Source organism: Amphiprion ocellaris, chromosome 15, assembly GCF_022539595.1.
Source record: "Amphiprion ocellaris isolate individual 3 ecotype Okinawa chromosome 15, ASM2253959v1, whole genome shotgun sequence".
Classification (NCBI taxonomy): domain Eukaryota; kingdom Metazoa; phylum Chordata; class Actinopteri; family Pomacentridae; genus Amphiprion; species Amphiprion ocellaris.
Window position 1 is genome coordinate 34,826,312 of NC_072780.1, and position 25,082 is coordinate 34,851,393.

The 25,082-nt window shown below is 41.1% G+C and overlaps 1 protein-coding gene across 1 annotated transcript; it reads left to right on the forward strand.

The window, feature by feature from the left end:
• Nucleotides 1-947: 947 nt before the first annotated feature.
• LOC129350633 (protein TsetseEP-like) lies at nucleotides 948-1,472 on the forward strand (the record flags this gene model as incomplete). The annotated part of the gene is made up of 1 exon (XM_055017703.1): nucleotides 948-1,472. A coding segment is annotated over one exon (525 nt), but the record flags the coding sequence as incomplete, so codon positions are not given.
• Nucleotides 1,473-25,082: the final 23,610 nt, after the last annotated feature.

Below are 25,082 nucleotides of genomic sequence, written 5' to 3' on the forward strand. Positions count from 1 at the left end.
AGAGACTAATGAAGTGTTTCTCAATTTAGAACAATTATTAATTCAACTAAAAACAACAGAGGCCGAATATTTTTCTCTTTTACTTCACTTAACTTAAAATATCGTCCAAGGATTCAAAATCTTACAGCTCGCTATCTACATCAGATATGCCAATTATTCTGATTAATTCAGACATGTACACCTTTTCTCCACATCTAGTGTCTCCTGAAGTGGAATTAACACATTATTACACCTCTGGAAGGAGCAGACATCAATAAAAATAAAAACTATTTTATCCAACATGGGAAACAGGCTGAACAATGTGGGGAAAATGTCTGAATGTGTAAACTTTTTATGTTTAACAGATAATCTGGAATTACATCTGGAATAATCTGAGAAGCGTCAACCAAACAACAAGTTTTGCTGTCTTGTATTTCTGATGTGGAGCTTTTCTAGTGTTTGAATCAGCAGCAGAAGGACGAATCAATCAGTTCTGGTTTGAAGCTGCTGCAGATAAACAGATGATGGAATCCTCATCGTTTCTCTGCTCTGTTTGTCCATGACGTCCACTCTTTAACCCACCCTGTTCCTCCATCTGGTGTCTTCTGCTACCAGCTTCAGGCAGGAGCCCAAACTCATGGCTTGCAGCCCTGAGGAGGGATGGTCTGATCCTGGAGGCTGTTTTTAGAAGATCTGATCCTGGAGGCTTTTTTTAGAAGATCTGATCCTGGAGGCTTTTTTTAGAAGATCTGACTCATTAAAGGCAGGAAGAAAATGAAAAACGAAGCTTTCTCATCTAAAAAAGCCAAACATCCGAGACACACACACGCACGCACGCGCACGCACACACACACACGCACGCACGCACGCACGCACGCACGCACGCACGCACGCACACCTACACCTACACACACACACACACAGACTGACCAGAGGAACCAGAGGAAGAACCAGAGGAACCAGAGGAAGAACCAGAGGAACCAGAGGAAGAACCAGAGGAACCAGAGGAACCGGAGGAAGAACCAGAGGAACCAGAGGAACCGGAGGAAGAACCAGAGGAACCAGAGGAACCGGAGGAAGAACCAGAGGAACTGGAAGAAGAACCAGAGGAACCAGAGGAAGAACCAGAGGAACCAGAGGAACCGGAGGAAGAACCAGAGGAACCAGAGGAACCGGAGGAAGAACCAGAGGAACCAGAGGAACCGGAGGAAGAACCAGAGGAACCGGAGGAAGAACCAGAGGAACCAGAGGAACCGGAGGAAGAACCAGAGGAACTGGAAGAAGAACCAGAGGAACCGGAGGAAGAACCAGAGGAACCAGAGGAACCGGAGGAAGAACCAGAGGAACCAGAGGAACCGGAGGAAGAACCAGAGGAACCGGAGGAAGAACCAGAGGAACCAGAGGAACCGGAGGAAGAACCAGAGGAACCGGAGGAAGAACCAGAGGGACCAGAGGAACTCTTTCTGAGGGTTCATCCTGGAGTCAGCCACTAATTACTGAAGGAATTAGATTAATTAGATCAGGAAAGTCAAATAAAAGTCTCTAATGATCCTCAGCACTTTTACTGTTCTTCTTCTTCATATTCTTTTTCTTCTTCCTCTTGTCCTCTCACTGCAGGCAGAATGACACAAAAACAGAAACTTCATTTCACAGTTCTGGTTGTTTTCATGGAGAATCCAGAGTTCACTATGGAATGTTCTGAGGATGTTTTATGGATGTTGTTGAAGGAACATATGATGGAATCTCTAAAATGTTCCACAGTTTTGCATTAGAACAGAGGAAGTTTTCAGATTGTTACAGCACAACTGTCAAACAAAGTTCCCTCCAAACATTTTTAGAACGTGCTTCATTATCCAAACTTTTAGAGGAACATTCAGGGAACAAAAATAAAACCTCCTGCTGAAATGTTAGTAGAACTCTGCAGAACGTTCTGAGAATTAAAACTGCAGCTGTGATGGAGGTAGAAGTAAATAATAAGCAGATATTAGCTTTAAAATGTTCTGCTGTAGTCATGAACTCTTCCATGTTCTCTGACTGGTTCTGGATGTTCCGTGTTGGTTCCTTCATACATGACAGAACCTCTCCATCTCCTCCGTGTTGTCTGACTGGTTCTGGATGTTCCGTGTTGGTTCCTTCATACATGACAGAACCTCTCCATCTCCTCCGTGTTGTCTGACTGGTTCTGGATGTTCCGTGTTGGTTCCTTCATACGTGACAGAACCTCTCCATCTCCTCCGTGTTGTCTGACTGGTTCTGGATGTTCCGTGTTGGTTCCTTCATACATGACAGAACCTCTCCATCTCCTCCGTGTTCTCTGACTGGTTCTGGATGTTCCGTGTTGTTTCCTTCATACGTGACAGAACCTCTCCATCTCCTCCGTGTTCTCTGACTGGTTCTGGATGTTCCGTGTTGTTTCCTTCATACGTGACAGAACCTCTCCATCTCCTCCGTGTTCTCTGACTGGTTCTGGATGTTCCGTGTTGTTTCCTTCATACGTGACAGAACCTCTCCATCTCCTCCGTGTTCTCTGACTGGTTCTGGATGTTCCGTGTTGCTTCCTTCATACATGACAGAACCTCACCATCTCCTCCGTGTTGTCTGACTGGTTCTGGATGTTCCGTGTTGCTTCCTTCATACATGACAGAACCTCTCCATCTCCTCCGTGTTCTCTGACTGGTTCTGGATGTTCCGTGTTGCTTCCTTCATACATGACAGAACCTCACCATCTCCTCCGTGTTCTCTGACTGGTTCTGGAGGTTCCCGTGTTGCTTCCTTCATACGTGACAGAACCTCTCCATCTCCTCCGTGTTCTCTGACTGGTTCTGGATGTTCCGTGTTGTTTCCTTCATACGTGACAGAACCTCTCCATCTCCTCCGTGTTCTCTGACTGGTTCTGGATGTTCCGTGTTGTTTCCTTCATACGTGACAGAACCTCTCCATCTCCTCCGTGTTCTCTGACTGGTTCTGGATGTTCCGTGTTGCTTCCTTCATACGTGACAGAACCTCTCCATCTCCTCCGTGTTCTCTGACTGGTTCTGGATGTTCCGTGTTGTTTCCTTCATACGTGACAGAACCTCTCCATCTCCTCCGTGTTCTCTGACTGGTTCTGGATGTTCCGTGTTGTTTCCTTCATACGTGACAGAACCTCTCCATCTCCTCCGTGTTCTCTGACTGGTTCTGGATGTTCCGTGTTGTTTCCTTCATACATGACAGAACCTCTCCATCTCCTCCGTGTTCTCTGACTGGTTCTGGATGTTCCGTGTTGCTTCCTTCATACATGACAGAACCTCCTGGGTGGATGCTGAGCGTCCTGCTCTGACTGATGGTGTGGAGGTGATTTATCCGTCGGACTGAGAGCTCTTCTGTCGCTGAGAACCCGGCTGCTGTTCTTCTTTCCTCTGGATATTTATCGTCGCCCCACAGTGACCTTTCAGCTCTGGATGAGAAGTGGCAGCGAGCAGAGCTAAATATCTCCGTCTGGCAGCTCAGACGCTTTAATTCCAGCCTAAAAACAGACACATGGAGCAGCTTCTGAAGGGTTTTCCTCTCCTGTCGGTGTCCTTGTCTGGTTCCTTCTGTCTGACCGGAGGCTGATGGTCCATCAGCACAGGCTTCAGTAGAAACGAAGGAACTGATGAGTCAGTCTGATGGAGGGAAGGTGAAGGAGGAGATTAGCCATTAGAGCTCATAGCTGACAGCTAGCAGAGAGATCTGGATAGTTTCTACCTGCTTCAGACTTCACTAATAAACCTGGACAACTAGTTCTCATGATGCCAGATTCTGAGAAGAAAAATAGAATCTGAGCCCCATTCTCTTCAATAATACACACAAAAAATACATTAAAAGTAAACAAAAAACGAGACACAAACCAACAGAGAGGAGATAAAACTGTCCCAGTTAGACACAAAACCACAGAAACGAGACACAAAATTACCAAAAAAACAACAATAACTGATAAAAATGCGACAGAATGGCAAAAAAATTAGCAAAATGAGACACAAAATAATAGAAGGGAATAAGTCTTTTCCTGTCACTGTTCCAAAAAACAATGAAAATCCATTAGCACACTCCATATAGCAGCACTGACTAGTGGCATAAACTATATAGAGCAATATTCAACACTATTTATTATTAATAGTAATTATTAAAATAAACAAAAACAAACACTAAATGACCAAAATGAGACAAAATGATGAAAAATTACAAAAACAAGACATAGACTAACAGAAATGAGACAGAACTGTTCCAGTTAGACACAAAATAGCAAAAGAAAACAAAAGCTAAATTATAAAAATGAGACATAAAATGACACAAAAAAAGCTAAATTATAAAAATGAGACACAAAATGACAAAATTATAAAAATGAGACATAAAATGACAAAGAAAAACAAAAGCTAAATTGTAAAAATGAGACAAAATTACAAAAACAAGGCTCAAACAAACAGAAAGAAGATAAAAATATCCCAGTTAGACACAAAAACACACAAACAAGACACAAAATAAACAAAAAACAAACACTAAATGATAAAAATTTGACAAAATGACCAAAAAACAAACACTAATTGATACAAATGAGACAAAATGATGAAAAATCAACAAAAACTAGACAAACCAACAGAAAGGAAATGAAAATGTTCCAATTAGATACAAACAAGACACAAAAAGACAAAAGAAAACCAAACACTAAATAGTAAAACAAGACGCAAAATGACAAAAATGAGACAACGAAAAGAAAAAACAAGCCACAAAAGAACCACATAAAAAACTGTTCTGACATGAAGTAAAACACAAACCAGACAGAAAACGACATCTCATCACACCTTAAACTGTTTCTCACTTTTCTGCAGTTTCAACAACAACAACAAAACCCTCCAAAAACCCTAATGTCAGACCTGCTCCTGTTCTGATGAACTTGTTTAATTTTTGACTGAATATCTGAGAACTTCCAGTCACTGTTGCTTGTTTCTACCAGATTCCAGAGGAGCTGCTTCCTCCATGAGATTCCTGTCTGAACATACGATCCACTGATGATGGATTCCAGGCAGCTTCACTTTAATAAAATAAAAACCTAAATCAACACGATGCAGCAGAGAAACTCAGTTTATCTCCTTCTCTGTCTAATCTAGTGTAGAGGATGTTTGTGAGTTTAACACCTCCAACCAGGCTGCTACTGCTGCTGCTGCTGCTGCTTCTACCTTCTGCTGGAGCTTCATTTAACTACATCCGTGGTCTGACTGATATCAGCTTTAGGAAGGAGCTTTTCTGAATTACAGGACAAAAAGAGGCAGCAGTGAAAATCAAAATCTCAACTTTCCTCTCAGAAATCAGCTCCAGCAGTTAGTCCTGGATGGGGGTAAATGATGGAGAAGGAGGGCAGTTGGTCCACTTCACATGATGAGATCAGAAGGTCAGCTCTCAGAAGTTTTCTGCAGATTTCACAGAAAGATGTTTGTTTCTAATAGCGAAAGTTTCTGCAGTTATTTTGCTTTACTCTGAGTTTTTAAATATATAAATTTCACAAAGGCACAGTCTGTCAGTGGATCTGATCAGTTTATTTAACCCAAAACTAAGTTCTATCAAATATCTGGGCTGAATTTTGAGTGTTTCATGGAAATTTGTGTGTTTTTACCTTTAAAGAAAGCTGTCTTACCTGTGAAGTCATTTTAAAGGTTCAATAGCTCTAAAAAATGAAACTCTGACAATAATGAAAAACTGTTTCCAGCAGATTAAAATAAACAAACGGAGATGCAGACGGAAGTTCAAGTGTTAAAGGTAGAAAACATTGTTTCCTGTTGGATTCTTTAAACCAGGGGTGTCCAACATGAGCCCTGTGGGCCAAAAGCGGTCCTCCAGAGGGTCCAATCTGGTCCTCAAAGTGTAAAAATTCCAGAGAAGACATTAACTGCAGATTGGAAATTAGTAAAACTATAAATTTAAAATCATTTCTACACCATGACAAGTTGTTTGGATCATAAAGTAAAATACTAGATTGTTCTTTGTTCTTTTGTCATTTTGTGTCTCATTTTTGTAATATTTTGTCTGTTTTTGTTGTTTGTCTCATGTTTTTGTCATTTTGTTTTTCATTTTTGTCATTTTGTGTTTCCTTTTTGTCTCACTTGTGTTTTTTGTCTTATTTTTGTCATTTTGTGTTTCACTTTATTCGTTGTTTTGTGTCGTTTTGCGTTTTTTCTCGCATGTGTTGTCCATTTGTGTCCATTTTTTGTCCCTTTGTAACTTTTTGTCTAACTTCTTGTCTTTTTTGTTTTAATTTGTGTCATTTTTGTCATTTTGTTGTTTTTGTCTTTTTTTTGTCTGACTTTTGTGGTTGTGATCCTCCAGTAAATCCTCTCTGGTTCAGTTCCAGGTGACTAAATGTTGTGTTCCTTTGTCGACACTCTGTGATCTGGAAGTTGTAATGTGGAAATGATAAACTGAGGCTGAATGTTGATGAAACTGAATTTATTTTTCTTCAGAAATTTCAGGTTGTTTATGATGTTTAGTAAAAAGATAATTCCTAAAATTTGATTTTTTTGCACTAAAACAAACAAAAAATGTGGAGTTGTGGTTATTTATCGGTTATTATGCTGTGGTTTTACTGGTTTTACTGGTCTGGCCAGCTTGAGATGAAACTGGGCTGAATATGGAACCTGGAGCAAAATGAGTTTGACACTCCTGCTTTAAATCTTCCAGGTTTCAATGGAGCTGCTGATCGTTTACATCCTCCTGAATGAATGAATAATAAGTTAATCAGCTGTGTGGCGTTTACTGTCCACAATATCTCCTCAGTTCTTCTATCATGATGTCATTTTAAAAATCAACAAAAATAAACAATTTACACAAAACAGATTCTGTAGAAAACTAAAAAAATCTGTGCTCTGTGAAGCCATTAGTGACTCAGCTTTACTACAGTCCTTGAACTAATCATCTGTGAGGTCATGTTCTGTTGGAAAAATGTAAAAAATCTAAGATTGAAATCAGAAAGTTTCTTCAAAATTACTTTATTTTACAGGATTCACTTAAAATTTTGCTAAAAATAGTGTTTGCATTAACAAAATTATGCAAAAAGCAAAAAAAAAAACTTCTGCACTGTACGATGCAACCATGAAGCTGTGGGCGACGCAGCTTCATTTTACAACGGTCCTTGAACTGACCATCTGTGATGTGCTGCTTGATTAATAAAATCTGAGCTTAAAATTCATTCTTTATTCAAATAATTAAAAAATTGCTAAAAATAAACAGTTTTCACTAACAAGATTCTGCAAAAAGTGAAAAATTCTGCATTCTTGATGCATTTATGAAGCTTTTAGTGACTCCGCTGCACCCAACAGTCACATGACAAAAATTCAAGGATTTTTTTTGGCTGAACTGCGGGCAGTGTTTACCTGAAAAACAGAGGAAATGAGCATTAAATCAAATTAAAAGTGAAATAATAGAATAGTTATAGTATGTTGAGGCTTTCTATTTGCATAGATCTCCAGGACTTTAGATTCTGGTGAGAAATGATCTCATCTGAACCTTCTTTGTCCTCCGCTGCATAAAAACCCTGAAACTGTTGGATTCTGCAGCGTCCAACTCTGATGGCCACCAGGCCGGAGCTCCTGGACGGCATTAATGGATTCCAGGCTGTAGTTTGTGCTGGGAGCTCATCAGCCTGAGAGGGAGAAGAGCTTCAAACATCCAGACGTTGGAGGGAGAGACGCTGCTTGTTTTACACCCAGAGCTGAGATAAATCAAGAGATCCGGCAGGACCATAAGAAGCTGTTTCTCTGCTAATAAATGAGCCCCGAGCGCTTCATAAATATCATCTTACCCACAATGGTGTCACTTCACTTCATCTCCTGCTGCTGCAGACCGGAGGAGGAACGGAGGGAAGAGTTCCGTTAAAATAATGAAGAGAAGCAGCGACGAGCCGATTTGGGCTGATTTATAGAGAAAATATCCACCAGCTCAGAGGATCAGTAGGACAGAATAAACTCCTCTTTAGTGGAAGGAACCTCCAGAACCAGGTCCAGAACCATACCTAGAACCAGGTCCAGAACCAGGCCCAGAACCAGGTCCAGAACCAGGTCCAGAAACACGTCAAGAACCAGGCCCAGAACCAGGCCCAGAACCAGGCCCAGAACCAGGCCCAGAAGCACGTCTAGAACCAGGTCCAGAACCAGGCCCAGAACCATACCCAGAACCAGTCCCAGAAACAGGTCCAGAACCAGGTCCAGAACCAGGTCCAGAAACACGTCAAGAACCAGGCCCAGAACCAGGTCCAGAACCAGGCCCAGAACCAGGCCTAGAAACACGTCCAGAACCAGGCCCAGAACCATACCCAGAACCAGTCCCAGAAACAGGTCCAGAACCAGGTCCAGAACCAGGCCCAGAACCAGGTCCAGAAACAGGTCCAGAACCAGGCCCAGAACCAGGTCCAGAACCATACCCAGAACCAGGCCCAGAAACACGTCCAGAACCAGGTCCAGAACCACGCCCAGAAACAGGTCCAGAACCAGGCCCAGAAACACGTCAAGAACCAGGCCCAGAACTACGTCCAGAACCAGGTCCAGAACCACGCCCAGAAACAGGTTCAGAACCAGGCCCAGAAACACGTCAAGAACCAGGCCCAGAACCAGGTCCAGAACCAGGCCCAGAACTATGTCCAGAACCACGTCCAGAACCAGGTCCAGAACCAGGCCCAGAAACATGTCCAGAACCAGGCCCAGAACTACGTCCAGAACCACGTCCAGAACCAGGTCCAGAACCAGGCCCAGAAACATGTCCAGAACCAGGCCCAGAACTATGTCCAGAACCACGTCCAGAACCAGGTCCAGAACCAGGCCCAGAAACATGTCCAGAACCAGGCCCAGAACTACGTCCAGAACCACGTCCAGAAACAGGTCCAGAACCATGTCAAGAAACAGGCCCAGAACCAGGCCCAGAAACACGTCCAGAACCAGGCCCAGAACTACGTCCAGAACCACGTCCAGAAACAGGTCCAGAACCAGGCCCAGAAACATGTCCAGAAACAGGTCCAGAAACAAGTCAAGAACCAGGTCCAGAACCAGGCCCAGAAACACGTCCGGAACCAGGTCCAGAACCAGGCCCAGAACCAGGTACAGAACCAGGCCCAGAAACACGTCAAGAACCAGGTCCAGAACCAGGTCCAGAAACACGTCAAGCACCAGGCCCATAACCAGGTCCAGAACCAGGCCCAGAACTACGTCCAGAACCACGTCCAGAACCAGGTCCAGAACCAGGCCCAGAAACACGTCAAGAACCAGGCCCAGAACCAGGTCCAGAACCAGGCCCAGAACTACGTCCAGAACCACGTCCAGAACCAGGTCCAGAACCAGGCCCAGAAACATGTCCAGAACCAGGTCCAGAACCAGGTCCAGAACCAGGCCCAGAAACATGTCCAGAACCAGGCCCAGAACTACGTCCAGAACCACGTCCAGAAACAGGTCCAGAACCATGTCAAGAAACAGGCCCAGAACCAGGCCCAGAACCAGGCCCAGAAACACGTCCAGAACCAGGCCCAGAACTACGTCCAGAACCACGTCCAGAAACAGGTCCAGAACCAGGCCCAGAAACATGTCCAGAAACAGGTCCAGAAACAAGTCAAGAACCAGGCCCAGAACCAGGCCCAGAAACACGTCCAGAACCAGGCCCAGAACTACGTCCAGAACCACGTCCAGAAACAGGTCCAGAACCAGGCCCAGAACCAGGCCCAGAAACAGGTCCAGAAACAAGTCAAGAACCAGGTCCAGAACCAGGCCCAGAAACACGTCCGGAACCAGGTCCAGAACCAGGCCCAGAACCAGGTACAGAACCAGGCCCAGAAACACGTCAAGAACCAGGTCCAGAACCAGGTCCAGAAACACGTCAAGAACCAGGCCCATAACCAGGTCCAGAACCAGGCCCAGAACTACGTCCAGAACCACGTCCAGAACCAGGTCCAGAACCAGGCCCAGAAACACGTCAAGAACCAGGCCCAGACAGGTTAGGGTCTGCCTCCACTGGTCGGGGTGAGGATGCAGAAATCTGTCCCAAACTCTGATGTTTTCAGATTCAGATGCTAATTTCTATAACATTTTCTTCAAAGTAAAAGCAGATTTTGATTAATTTGATTTTAAACAAATGGAAAATCTGCCCCGATCAACTTTTGTTTATTCTTATTTTATCTGTAAATTAAGTTCTTCAACTTCATCCTTCTTGTTTTCAGATATTATTTAGGTTCTGTTTTTTACGCTTGTGTTTTTTTTCCATTTGTTTTATTTTTATTTCTTTCCCTTTATGATCCTTTGGCATGTCTGAAATAAATTAAAAAAACATTAGTTCTGGCAGATTTTTCCTCTTGATTAAAGAAATTAGCCTTTTAACAGTAATTATAGATACGATAATTGTTTTTTAATGCAGTATGATCTGACAGAATTATCTTAGACATCTGGAATGACCGCTTAGTGTTTAGAGAATAAATGATCTGGAAAACAATCAGGTTTACAGAGTTCAGTTTCCATGATTATGTTGTTGTTTGGTTCAGATTCTGCAGGTTTGACGTCTAACTGACCCACATTCATCCTTTCAGGTAGAAAACTGGTTTAAAGCAACCTGGGGTTAGAATTCCTGCAGATTCTCCAGAGTTTGTCATGTTTTCTGTATTTGTGTTGATTTAAAGGACAGAAAGGGCTTCATCCACGTCCTCCCTGTCAGCTCAGTGTGTTTCTGTCGCATAAAAGACCTCCACCCATCCACCCACATCTCCATCATCTTTCAGTCCGGAGCCTCGGGGAGGAGACGGCTCACTGTTCAGCCTGATAGCATCAAAACACACAATGATGATTCCCCGCCGTGCAGAGATGTTCCCGTAAAGGATCAGATGAAATGAAATCACTGGAACCTGAAGATGAAAATTTGCCGCGAATACGAGAAAAACCTGCAACGTGATGAGATGTGGGTTCATTCTGAGGCTCCTAAAACACTAAAGACAGGAGCAGAAACAGGATTTAACGTCCAGGACGTCTAAAGAACAAACACTTTCCTCCATTTCAGCTGTTTTTACACCTTCTGGAGTTAAGATTCTAGAGATTTCTGCTTTATGAGGACTATACCAACTGATCTGAATATTTAAGAGAACTGGTCTCAGTGTTTCACAGATTAAAGGCTGGTTTTAGTCCTCAAGTGGAGAATTTTTGCTGCTAAAGACCAAACTGCTCCTAGTATCATAAAAAATAGTGAAATGAAGCTCAATTCTAAAATCCAACGGTGACAGAGCGGTTCAAATGTTTTTTTATTTGAAGAAGAGTCAGAATCTAAATGATACTCGGTTGATTTCAGTGTCTGACAAAGAGAAGCTGCAAATTCAAAACAGAAACTGGATTTGTTGAATCATTTGTTGCAGCAATAGTCTGTTTATTATATCAGTGTTTAATAAACAACAAAAAGAAGCAGATTTATTTCTTTCTATTTTAAATTTTTGCTGTAAAAATTCTGACGTTTGTGTCGCCTTTGTTTCTAAAAAGTGAAGCCTTAAACCTGCGATTCTACTACCAGCCTGCAGGGGGAGACAGAAGCCAGATTCTATAGAAGTCTATGAGAAAATGAGTCGACTTCTCAGTTGATTAATTACCTCACTGAACATTTTAATAATGATTTATGGTCTAAACAGATAGTTTTAAGTCTCCTTTATTACAGCATGGTGTTTATTTGGTAAAGTTTGGTCCAATTCAGACCAAAGTGCTTTCCATCAGCACAGGTGAATCGGTACCATTTCAATGAGGCATTATGGGACGACGTGGAAATGAAAACAGTCCTAGGATTCGAAGGCACGTCTGAATAGGTGGGTTTTCAGTCTGGACGTGAACAGCGGCAGGTCGGTGATAACGCGAAGTACAAGTGGGAGTTTGTTCCAGAGTCTCGGGGCAGCAACAGTAAAGGAACCATCACCCCACTGCTTTAACTCATCATGTTGTGTATTTGCTATATTTCGGTCCAATTTGGAGGAAAATCAATGACTAAATTGGGTTTGTTTTATGATGAGGCTGCTTTGTGATTGTTCTTGAGTTCTCAGTGCTTCCTAATAATATTGCCCCAGGGGATTAATGCCTCTCTGAACATTTTAATAATGAATTTATGGTCCAGAGTTTTAAATCTCCTTTAATGCATCATGGTCTTTATTTGGTAAATTTTGTTTTCATTTAGAGGAAAATCACCGGTTTTGTGTTCTCAGTGGGATCCACCGCTCAGTTGTCAGAATTGAAGAAATACAGATGTTTTGAGAATAAATCCAACCATGAGGGGCTTCTATCGGACATTTTCAGGCTAAAACAGGGCGCTTTCATAATAAAAGCGTCTGTAAGACCGACAGACGGAGCCGATGGGAGAAAGAAAAGAAAGATAAAGTCCGAAAAATCCAACAGTTGAAGGCGTTGTTATTCGACTCTTTTTTCTTGTGAGCGACAGGAAGTCAGACTAAACTTTGGACGACCTTGAAGTCTTTGAGTCGTCCACATTGATATTTGGAGACACAGGCCTTGTCCACATGTAGCAGGGTTTTTGTAAACCCGAATATCCTGCCCCCTCCGTCTAGAAAAAAACTTACATACACACCACCTCGTTTTTAGAAAAAAACTTCATCCACACCTAACCACATAAGTGCGTTTTTCAGCACATTCATAAGCATGCCGGACCTTTAGGTGGCAGTAGTTCCCCAAATCCTAGCAAGGTGGTGGAGAATAACCGTCCTTAACGTCGTCCTTCGTTTGTGTTGTTGAATGTGGAGCAGTATCTGGGCTTGTAAAAACAAGCAAGTGACAAGCGCCTGTACAAGAAACAGCGTCCAAAACCTTGTGAGAGCATTCATACTGTTACCCAATGTAAACACAGGTCGCATATGTGACGTAAGAACATATTTTGTCGCAGGCGGTGACGTTTCGAAATGCAAAACCCCGGTTACTGATGTCCACATGCAGACGCATAAAACGGAGAATTCGCAAATCTTCACTTTGGTCGGAGTTTTTAAAAAGAATCGTTTTTGATGACGTAAATCTGCGTTTTCGTGTGGATGATGGGCCGAATCGTAGAAAAATATCTTCGTTTTGTGAGATACCCGGCTACGTGTGGACAAGGGCTCAGAGTGGAACAAGAGGAACCGAAGGCTTCAGTCTGAGAGGCGTTCAGATGAGCTGCTCTTCATTCTACCTCCAGGTAGATGTTCTGTCTTCATCCTCCACAGATTCACCTTCATGTTCCTCTCATGTGAGATTTTCTTTACCGGTAAATGAACTCAAGGTGTGTGTAGAAGTGTGTGTAGCTGTGTGTAGCCCGGCCCTGTGTGTCTATGAGGTGAATTTATTCAAACCACACTGAGCAGCAGAATAATTCTGTCGGCCTCTCTGTGGTAAAGAGGTCATCCCCGGTTTGTTTTTCATCCATCTTTAAGCTCTCATTCGTCTTCACGTGTTCTAATGCATGAACAGAAACACACATACCTGTCGGTATGTACATACGTGTGCTGGTACAGCAGGACGGTGATTTTCAGCAGAACCGCTGAGAGCACAGATTTCATTTTCAAGCTGCAATTTTCATTTAAAAAGGGAGCATGTTAGCATTAGCATAGCCTCTCTGGATCGCAGTTATTCTGAAAACATTTATTTATTGATTATTTATTAGTTTGATCAGAAAAACGTATCAAGATAAATGTTTTTTAAGTTGATATTGACGTTTATTAATGACTGTTTTTGATAAAGTGCAGCAGAAAGGAAGTTAAATTTTTAATTTAGTCATTTTGCTACGTAAATACAGCAACGAGAAACAAAGGTGTTAATAAATCAGAAATAAAAATATGGATAAATGAATCATTGTATAATAAGACACATGAAATAAAGAAGGAAAGTAAAACCTGGATGAAGGTTTAGGTTCTAAATATCAAAATATGAAGCATTTATGGAAATTGTATTTGCTTTTATAGCAAACAGTGAGAAAACATTTTTAGTTTTTGGTTTGAAATTCCAGTTCTTTAATGAATCAGTATTAATGGAATCTGGGAAAAAGAGATAAAGGGTCTGTTTTTGGTATTTAAAATTTAAAAAATGGATAAAGTCAACCATCACAAAAACAGAAAAACTACAAGCCTATAATTAAAAGATGAAAGAAGGCTTCAATTCTATGTTTCTTCTACCAGCCAGCAGGAGGCGAAAAGAAGTCTATAGAAGTCGATGAGAAAATTAGTTGACTTCTTGGTTGGTTTATTGCTTCAGTGAACATTTTGCTGATGAGTTTATGGTCTTATTAGTGGATTTTAAGTCCCCTTTAATACAACATGGTCTTTATTTGGTAAATTTTGCTCCCACTTAGAGGAAAATAACCGGTTTTGTGATTGTTCTCAGTTGAATCCACCGCTCAGTTGTCTGAATTCAAGATCAATGTTTAATAAAAAAAAATAAAAAGAAGCAGTTTAATGTCTTGTATTTCTAACTTTTGCTTATGTAAATGATAATGTTTGTGTTGCTCGTTTCTAAAACCTGCGTTTCTTCTACCAGCCAGCAGGGGGCAAAAGAGGCCTGATTCTATAGAAGTCTATGAGAAAATGAGCCGACTTTTTAGTTGGTTTATTCCCTCAGTGAACATTTTAATAATGAATTTATGCTTTCAACTGCTAGTTTTAAATATCCTTTAATACATCATAGTGTTTAATTGGTAAATTTTGGTTCCATTTGGAGGAAAATCAACAGTAAAGCAGATGAAGTTTTAAGGTGGAGCTACTTTGTGATTGTTCTCGAGTTCTCAGTCTGGTTTAAAACAAATGAAGATATGAACAAACAAATTGTCACATAAGGCTTCAGAACAGTAGTTCATGAATGCCACAGTGGCTACTTCCATATGTTACATCCATAACAACGACATAAAAATGAAACAAATTGTGCAAAAAGACTCTCCCAACATTTCCAATCAAATCAGCTGATCACTTGTGAGAACTAAATAGAAGTGATACTAACTGAACCCTCATGTTGTCCTGTGGATCAAATCGACCTGTTTTAAAGTTTGAAAATGTGGGAAAAAAATAGATTTTCACAGTGAAACTAATGATGTCCACATTTTCAACATTTTTGGGAAATCTTTGAACATTATTTGGTGGGAAAAAAGAAATGTTGAAAATGTTTCTTAAGATCTTTCTTAAGTTGATTTTTATATGAATGTTCTTAAAGAAATTATTAGAAATTTTACTGATATATATGGAATCACTTTAGATATTTTTAAGATTTTTTTTGGAAGATTTTTGCTCATTTTTTGAAAATATTGCCACATTTGGGAATTTTTTTAAAAGTCAAACTTTTAAAGGAAACTTTTAAGGAATCATTAGAATTTTCTTCCTGAAAGTTTTGTAATTTTTTGGAAATTTGGGGAATTTTTTTGCTGAATTTTTGGATTTTTTTCAGACAAGGAAACAATTTTTTTTGATGCTTGTAAATGAGGACAACAGGAGGCTAAAAATGACTTAAATGAGACAATTTGTGACTTAAAAATGAAATTCATCTCACTCAGGACGGCTCAAATGAAGTTTAAAATCTACACGTGTTGTTGACTTTTTATAGCTTGTAAAGTTCTGAATAAAGAACCCTGAGAACCTCCTGTTCTTTCCTCCCTGTCAGTGAAAGTGTCTTCCTCATTTACCAGGACAGTCCTCCTCCCTCTGAAAGATTCATTTACTGCTGTTTTGCTCTTACAAATCTATATGGTTGTCAGTGTGGCCTTTCAGCAAAGTATTTCATTACCAGCCTGGCTCGCTGCAAAACATTCTGCTGCAGATCAATGCAAGCAATCTGGCCAGCTGATATTTTCTATTGACCTTTTAACAAGAGATTCATCACATTTCACTTTTCTGTGCTGAGCCACCTGAGGGAGCGTGGAGCTCTGCAGCCGGCTGGGATTCAGTCTGTGATTACAGCAAAGCTCCCGAACCGACGAGTACAGTGCACCGCTGGAGACGTTAGCCTGTCGATTATCACTGATTATTGCTAACGATCATCAGGAGCAGCGACATAATGCAGAAAACTAAATTCAGATTACACATTTATCTTTCTTTTACTAAGTGGAATTTGCAATATAAGCAAAATCCAAATGGCAAAAAGGGTCAAAATTACCACAAAGAAACACAAAATCCACACAAAAAGACACAAAATGACCACATAAAGAGGTAAATATACCACAAAAGACACAAAATTACCACAAAAGACACAAAATTACCACAAAAAGACACAAATTCTCCACTGAAAAATGCAAAATCACCACATAAAGTCCAAAATAATTGATAAAATAAATGAATCTATCACAAAAAGAGACAAAATTTCAATTAAAAATTGCAAAATTATCACAAAACGGGGCAAAAACTACTACAAAATGACCCCAAATCAGGACAAAAATAGGTGAATATACCACTTTTCTTTCCATACAAAACTCCTTTTTGTCCCTGAACTGTGGCCAGGAAAACCAAAAATGTAACAAAAATGATCTCTGGGTCAAGTTTCCGTTTCGAATGGCACCTGTAGCACTTTTTATTTCACCAAAAGCTCTGAAATTCATCAACTAAACTCGACTGTGACTCAAAGCCTTGTCGTAACAATCCTAAACCTGTCGTGCTCATGCGACTGATTACAACGCAACATTTCTGCCAGACTGCTCCGTAACACACGCTACTCCGCTATGTGAAATATAAAAGTAGAAACACACAAACACTGACTTTTCCGGCTTCTCCTGGTGGACCCTGAACGCCTTGTCTAAAATGTCTCCCTCCTTTCGCCTTCCCCGCCAACTTTTGCAGTTTATGAAATCAAAAATAAATGATTTACAATTACCAAAAAGATGCAAAATTACCACAAAAAGTCCCAAATTACCACAAATAGATGCAAAATCAGCACAAACAGACAAATAAACACCTCACAAGTTGCAAAATCAGCACAAAAGGGCTGAAACTACCATACAAACAGGTGAATATACCACTAAAGACAAAAATTACCACAAAAAGACACAAAATTCCCACTAAAAGATGCTAAATTACTACAAAAAGTCCAAAATTACCACAAAATGGCTCAAACATGGGTGACTATCTCACAAAATGACACAAAAATCCACTAAAAGATGCACAATTACCAGAAAGATGCTAAATCACCAAAAGACACAAAAATCTCTACCAAAAGACCCAAAATCACAACATAAAGAAAGGAAATATACTACAAGAAGAAACAAAATTTCGACTGAAAGATGCAAAATCACCACAAAAAGTCTAAAATCACCACAAAAAAGGCCAAAATTATAACAAAATAAATGAATACACCACAGAAAGACACAAAATCTTCACTAACTGATTTAGTGAAGTACCAGAAAGATGCAAAATCACAGCAAAAGACGCAAAGTTACCACAAACATAAGTGAATATATCACAAAAAGACACAAAAATCTTAACCAAAAGATGGAAAAATTACCACAAAATAAGACAAAAATTACCACAAATGGGCCAAAACTAGCACAAAAACACACAAAATTAGCACAAAAAGGGCCAAAACGACCACAAAATGATCCCAAATCAGAACAAAAATAGATGAATATACCACAAAGACACAAAATCACCACAAACAGACACAAAATCACCACAAAAAGACACAAAATCACCACAAACAGACACAAAATCACTACAAAAAGACACAAAATCTCCACAAAAAGGCACAAAATCACCACAAAAAGACACAAAATCTCCACAAAAAGACACAAAATCATCACAGACACAAAATCACCACAAAAAGACACAAAATCTCCACAAAAGTCTTGTTGCAAAAGTCTAAAATTGAGTTTGCAAATTATTTCAGGTACTGTTGTGTTGAATTTATTTAGATATTTTGAAGATGTTTGTATTTTCTGAGCATATTTTTTCTACTTATATTTATATTTTTATTTTTATTTTTTATTTATTTTTCAACTAATGTTTATATATTTAGGGCATATTTTCTACGTATATTTAAATTTTAGGGCATATTTTCTACTTATATTAAAATTTTTGGGCATATTTTTCAATTTATTTTTCTATTTTAAATACATTATTTTTCTACTAATGTTTTTAATTTTAATACATATTTTTCCTGTTTCATATTTAATCTTTTAGGACATATTTTTCTCCTTGTATTAATATTTTTATTCCATATTTTATATTCCTACCAGGGTTTTAATTATTAATCGCTGCTTGATGAGTCAAACTGAGTTATACTTTATTTTTTAATACATATTTTTCACTTTATATTTTTATTCAATATTTTTTATTCCTACCAGGGTTTTAGTTATTAATCGCTGCCTGATGAGTCAAACTGAGGTCTCTTCAGGTCCTGCTGCTGACGTCTTTCTGCTCATATTTCCAGATTTTATCTGCAAATTTGTCATAAGTGAGTAATTCAGACACATGATGGACGTCGCTGCAGACTCCTCCACACGCTACATACATACATTTATTCTGACAGGACACGTGTTCATCCGTGATACCATCAGACAGTGGGAGGAAAATGGAAGAGAAATGCTGCTGGAGATGTTTGTTTTTGGTCTTTAACTAAATGAATTTATTTATTTATTATTTATACAAACGGATACCAGGAATCATAAATCTACAGTCTGTAGAACAAACCAACTTTCTGTCCTCAGAGCTGATCATTTAGTAAAACTTTTTCCAGAATAAAATAAAACTAAATGACAGACATGCAGAGGATGAATTTAAACATGTAGAAGAAGATGCGTGTTGTTGCAGCTAAATGTGCTTCAGAAATATCATTTCTTTTTTTGATAATGAGCTGAAGGTCTGAGGAACCAACAGAACCTCATCATCTGCAAAAAGCAGAGATGAGATCCTGAGGTTCCCAAACCAGACACCCTCCTCACCCCGGCTGATCCTTGAGATCCTGTCCATGAAGACCACGAACAGGATCAGAGACAAGGGACAGTCCTGGAGGAATCCAACATCCACTGGAAATGAGACACAGCTCTCACTTTGGTTGTACAGGGACCCAATGACTTGTATCAGAGAGCCTGATACCCCATACTCCCTCAGTACCCCATACTCCCTCAGTACCCCCATACTCCCTCAGTACCCCCATACTCCCTCAGTACCCCCATACTCCCTCAGTACCCCATACTCCCTCAGTACCCCATACTCCCTCAGTGCCCCCATACTCCCTCAGTGCCCCATACTCCCTCAGTACCCGATACTCCCTCAGTACCCCATACTCCCTCAGTACCCCCATACTCCCTCAGTACCCCATACTCCCTCAGTGCCCCCATACTCCCTCAGTGCCCCATACTCCCTCAGTACCCGATACTCCCTCAGTACCCCATACTCCCTCAGTACCCCATACTCCCTCAGTACCCCATACTCCCTCAGTACCCCCATACTCCCTCAGTGCCCCATACTCCCTCAGTACCCCATACTCCCTCAGTACCCCATACTCCCTCAGTACCCCCATACTCCCTCAGTACCCCATACTCCCTCAGTACCCCCATACTCCCTCAGTACCCCATACTCCCTCAGTACCCCCATACTCTCTCAGTACCCCATACTCCCTCAGTACCCCCATACTCCCTCAGTGCCCCATACTCCCTCAGTACCCGATACTCCCTCAGTACCCCATACTCCCTCAGTGCCCCATACTCCCTCCTTACTCCCATACTCCCTCAGTACCCCATACTCCCTCAGTACCCCCATACTCCCTCAGTGCCCCATACTCCCTCAGTACCCCATACTCCCTCAGTACCCCATACTCCCTCAGTACCCCCATACTCCCTCAGTACCCCATACTCCCTCAGTACCCCCATACTCCCTCAGTACCCCATACTCCCTCAGTACCCCCATACTCTCTCAGTACCCCATACTCCCTCAGTACCCCCATACTCCCTCAGTGCCCCATACTCCCTCAGTACCCGATACTCCCTCAGTACCCCATACTCCCTCAGTGCCCCATACTCCCTCCTTACTCCCATACTCCCTCAGTACCCCCATACTCCCTCAGTGCCCCATACTCCCTCAGTACTCCCATACTCCCTCAGTACCCCATACTCCCTCAGTACTCCCATACTCCCTCAGTACTCCCATACTCCCTCAGTACTCCCATACTCCCTCAGTACCCCATACTCCCTCAGTACTCCATACTCCCTCAGTACCCCATACTCCCTCAGTACTCCCATACTCCCTCAGTACCCCATACTCCCTCAGTGCCCCCATACTCACTCAGTACTCCCATACTCCCTCAGTACTCCCATACTCCCACAGTACCCCATACTCCCTCAGTACCCCCATAGTCACTCAGTACCCCATACTCACTCAGTACCCCATACTCCCTCAGTACCCCCCACAGAGCCCCTCAGGACACACCGTCATAGGCCTTTTTCCAGATCCACAAAACACATGTAGACTGGCAGGTCCAACACCCATGAGCCCCTCAGCAGCTCCACAAGAGTAAAGATCTGATCCACCATTCCACGACCAGGATGGAATCCACATGGGTCCTCCTGAATCCGAGGTTCAACAATCAATCAGAGCCTCCCTTCCAGCACCTTAGAGTAAACTTTCCTGGGGATACCGAGAAGTGTGATACCCCGGTATTTGGAACTCACTCTCTAGTCCCCCTTTTTGAAGATGGGAACCATCATCCTGGTCTGCCACTCCACAGGTACTGTACCTGATGTCCACACCACATTGTAGAGACGTGTCAGCCAATACAGTCCAACAATGTCCAGAGTCTTCAGCATCTCAGGGTGGATCTCGTCCACACCTGGTGCCACCGAGGAGCTTCTAAACTACCCCGGTGACCTCTGCCATGGATATGGATGAAGATCCCCCCCCCCGAGTCTGAAGGTCTCCCTTCTCCACAGAGGACGTGTTTACCGGATTCAGGAGTTCCTCAAAGTGCTCCTTCCACCGTCCAACAATGTCCCCAATACAGGTCAACAGTTCTCCACCCCGACTGTACTCAGCCTGGACAAAGCCCTGCCTCCCCTTCCTGAGGTGTCCAACAGTTTGTCAGAACTTCCTCGAGGCAAACAGAAAGTCCTTCTTCATAGCCTCTTCAAACTCCTCCTACACCTGAGTTTTAGCTTCCATAACTGCTGCAGCCATTTAGGCCAACCGATACCTGTCAGCTGCTTCAGGAGACCCCCGAGCCAACCAGGCCTGAAAAGCCTCCTTATCTCCTCCTCATCACCTCCTCCTCCATCACCTCCTCCATCACCTCCTCCTCCTCCTCCTCCTCCTCCTCCTCCTCCTCCTCCTCCTCCTCCTCATCTCCTCCTCCATCACCTCCTCCTCCTCATCACCTCCTCCTCCTCCTCCTATTCCTCCATCACCTCCTCCTCCTCCACCTCCTCCTCCTCCATCTCCTCCTCCTCCATCATCTTCTCCTCCTCTTCCTCCTCCATCTCCTCCTCCCCATCACCTCCTCCTCCATCACCTCCTCATCCTCCTCTTCCTCCTCTATCACCTCCTCCACCTCCTCCTCCTCCTCCATCACCTCCTCCACCTCCTCCTCTTCCTCTTCCTCCTCCATCACCTCCTCCACCTCCTCCTCTTCCTCCTCCTCCACCTCCTCCATCACCTCCTCCTCCATCTCCTCCGCCTCATCACCTCCTCCTCCTCCTCCATCACCTCCTCCTCCTCCTCTTCCTCCTCCATCACATCCTCCTCCTCCTCCTCCTCCATCTCCTCCTCCTCCATCATCTCCTCCTCCACCACCTCCTCCATCACCTCCTCCTCCATCTCCTCCTCCTCATCACCTCCTCCTCCTCCACTTCCTCCATCACCTCCTCCTCCTCCCACCTGATCCAATCCACTGCTTTAATCCCCACACCATCACATTACAGCGTGTGAAGGGTTTCTGTTCTCTACCTGCAGGTCTGAACACGTCTGACGATGGGTTCTATCTTCATACGTGACTCTGAACGTCTGTTTGTTTATGTGCGGGAGACAAATCTTTTTCAGCTCAAATCAGCATGTTTCTGGAAGAATTTCTGCTCCATCATCTCAGATTTACCTGATTCTTTTATAGCACAAAATATGGATATTTATAAAGTTATTTGTGAAATTTTAGTTTCATATATCAAACATTTTTCAAAATAATTTACAAAAATCGCCCGTCGATCCACTTTCTGCAGGTTTATTCTCACATTTAAATCTGAGTCTGAATAACAATATCTGAGGAAATATCAAAGATAAAAAAACTGAAATTTTCTCTCTTATTTCTCATCGTAACACTGACTCAGAATCTAGAATATTAGACAAATATATCCAATAATAAAAATAATAATAGGTGAGTTCAAATAAGAAAAAAAAGTAAACATTTATACAAAAATCTCATCTGGCTAATTCATTTAAAATTATAAGATTTCTGGAAGCATTTCTGATCAATCATCTCAGATTTACCAGATTTTTTTGGTAATATAAAATATGGATATTTATATAGTTATCTGTGAAGTTTTAGCTTCATATATCAAATACTTTTTGAGGTTATTTACTTTAAAATTTGCCCGTCGACCCACTCAGTAGATTTTTTCTCATATTTAAGTCTGAGTCTGTCTGAACAACAGTATCTGAGGAACTATTAAAGATAAAATTATTTCTCGTCGTGTCATTGATTCAGAATCTGTAATATTGGACAAGTAAATAAAATAATCTCTGATTATTGGAGAGTTGAAAAAGAGAAAATGCAGCCTTTATACAGAATCCCATCTGGGTCATTCCATTTAAAATCATAAAATCTTTAGAACTCTTTCTGCTCCATCGTCTCTCATTCACCTGTATTTTTAATAGCATAAAATATGGATATTTATAAAGTTATTCGTAAAGTTTTAGCTTCATATATCAAATACTTTTCAACATAATTTACATTAAAAACTGCCCGTCGACCCACTTCCAGCAGGTTTATTCTCATATTGAAAGTTGAGCCTGTCTGAGCAACAATATCTGAGGAATTATTAAAGATAAAATCCTGAAATTTTCTGTCGTATTTCTCATCATAGCATTGATAACATTGAAATAGGAAAACAGAAAGTAAGTGTTTATACAGAGGTCCCATCTGGGTCATTCCATTTAAAATCATAAAATCTTTAGAACTCTTTGTGCGCCATCGTCTCTCATTCACCTGAATTTTTAATAGCATAAAATATGGATAATTATAAAGTTATTCATAAAGTTTTAGCCTCACCAGTCTTCACCTTTTCATTCAGTGCTTTTTATTTATTTATGTTATTTTCTATATTGTAGATTAATACTGAAGATGAACAGATGTGTTGTTTTATAGTTTTGATTCCTTCAGTGAGAATCTACAATGAAAACAGTCATAAAATAAATAAAAACCGTTAAATGAGAAGAAGCTGTGTCCAAACTACAGACTGGTAGTGTGTGTTTGTAATCTGTGAACATCTCTGCAGGTTTAACCGTCACCAGTTTGTCTCATCTCATGTTTCTCTTCATGCTTTGGAACACAGATGAAGCTCCACGACATTTCACCTTCCAGAGAACAGAAAGCAGCACCTGTTTGGATCCTTTCTGCTGGTGAATGCGATCTCATGTGTTCCTAAAGGTGTGTTTGTGTGTGTTTGTGTCCCTGTGAGGGTTTGTTGTGTTTATCTCACCTGGTTTCAGATCCCCCACTATTCCTGGGCAGATGGAGCAACAGAGGGATGAGCAGAAAGGGCAGGTGGAGGCAGAAAGGGAGGAAAGACGAGGGAAAAGATGAGTCTGTGCTGAGAATGTGTGACAGGAAACACAAATATCAGCCAGTTTAACAGGAGGAGGACGGCTTTTCTTCAGGGATTCTAGAAAAACGTGTCATTCTATTCATTTAGTTCAACAATTCTAGCAGAAAACGAGGAACATGCATATCGGAAAATGCATTGTAGTTTTGATGTTGCACCATCAGGTGGAGCTCAGGTGAGTTTGATGATAAAAGTCCATAAAAAGAGAGAACTTACTGGCTAGCTAACGGCTAACTGTGGCATCGAATTGATGAACTCTGCAGATATAAGTTGTCAAACAGGTGTCTGTCCAGGTTCGCTAGCTACCTGAGGCTAAAGCTAATGCTAAGCTAGCATGCTCATTCGCTAGCACAGGTGGGAAACTCTTATCTGTCATTCAGGAGCAGCAGGACTCTAATTATCAGCTTCTAATGACATTAAAGTGATGAATGAAGGATAAAAAGATTTTAAAGGATGGCTTTAACCCTCGTGTCGTCCTGTGGGTCAAACTGATCCGTTTTAAAGTTTGAAAATTTGGAAAAAATATATCTTTTCACAATCAAACTTCTGATGTCCACATTTTCAACATTTTTGGGAAATTTTTGGACATTTTTTGGTGGAAAAAAGAAATGCTAAAAAAAAGTTTCTTTAAGAACATTCCCTAACAATCATTGATTTTTATGTGAATGTTCTTAAAGAAAATCTTAGAAGTTTTATTGATATATATGGAATCACTTTAGATATTTTTAGAATTTTTTTGGGAAGATTTTCAGTTTTTTTGGAAAATATTTACGAGAATTTTCTTGACAAATTTGGGAGATTTTTTAAAATAAAATTTTTCAGGGAAACTTTTAAGGAATTATTGGAATTTTCTTCCTGAAGGTTTTGCAAACTTTCAGAAATTTGGGGAATTTTTTTGTAGAATTTTTTGGGATTTTTTTCAGACAAGGAAACAATATTTTTTGATGCCTGTAAATGAGGACAACAGGAGGGTTAAATGATTGAAATCTGACTTCATTTTTGCTGCAGAATCATCTCAGTTACATCGTGAATCTGAAGAACAGATAAATTTGACACAACGCAGCTCGATTTATAAATTAAATATCCATAAATAACTACTTTCTGATTTAAACTTGTATTGAACACATCAGACGAGCTGCAATCTTCGTCAATAAATAGCCTGTAAATATTAACCTGTTCACTATCATTTCACATCATGTCATTGATTCAGTCCTCAGTTTAACATACGGCGTGTCATCAGAACTGGTTATGTGGAACTAGCTGACGAGCGGAGCTGATGAATACGTCGTCACACAGCGCTATCAGACGGCTTTGTTTCCATTCTCTGGTTGTACGCCACCTTG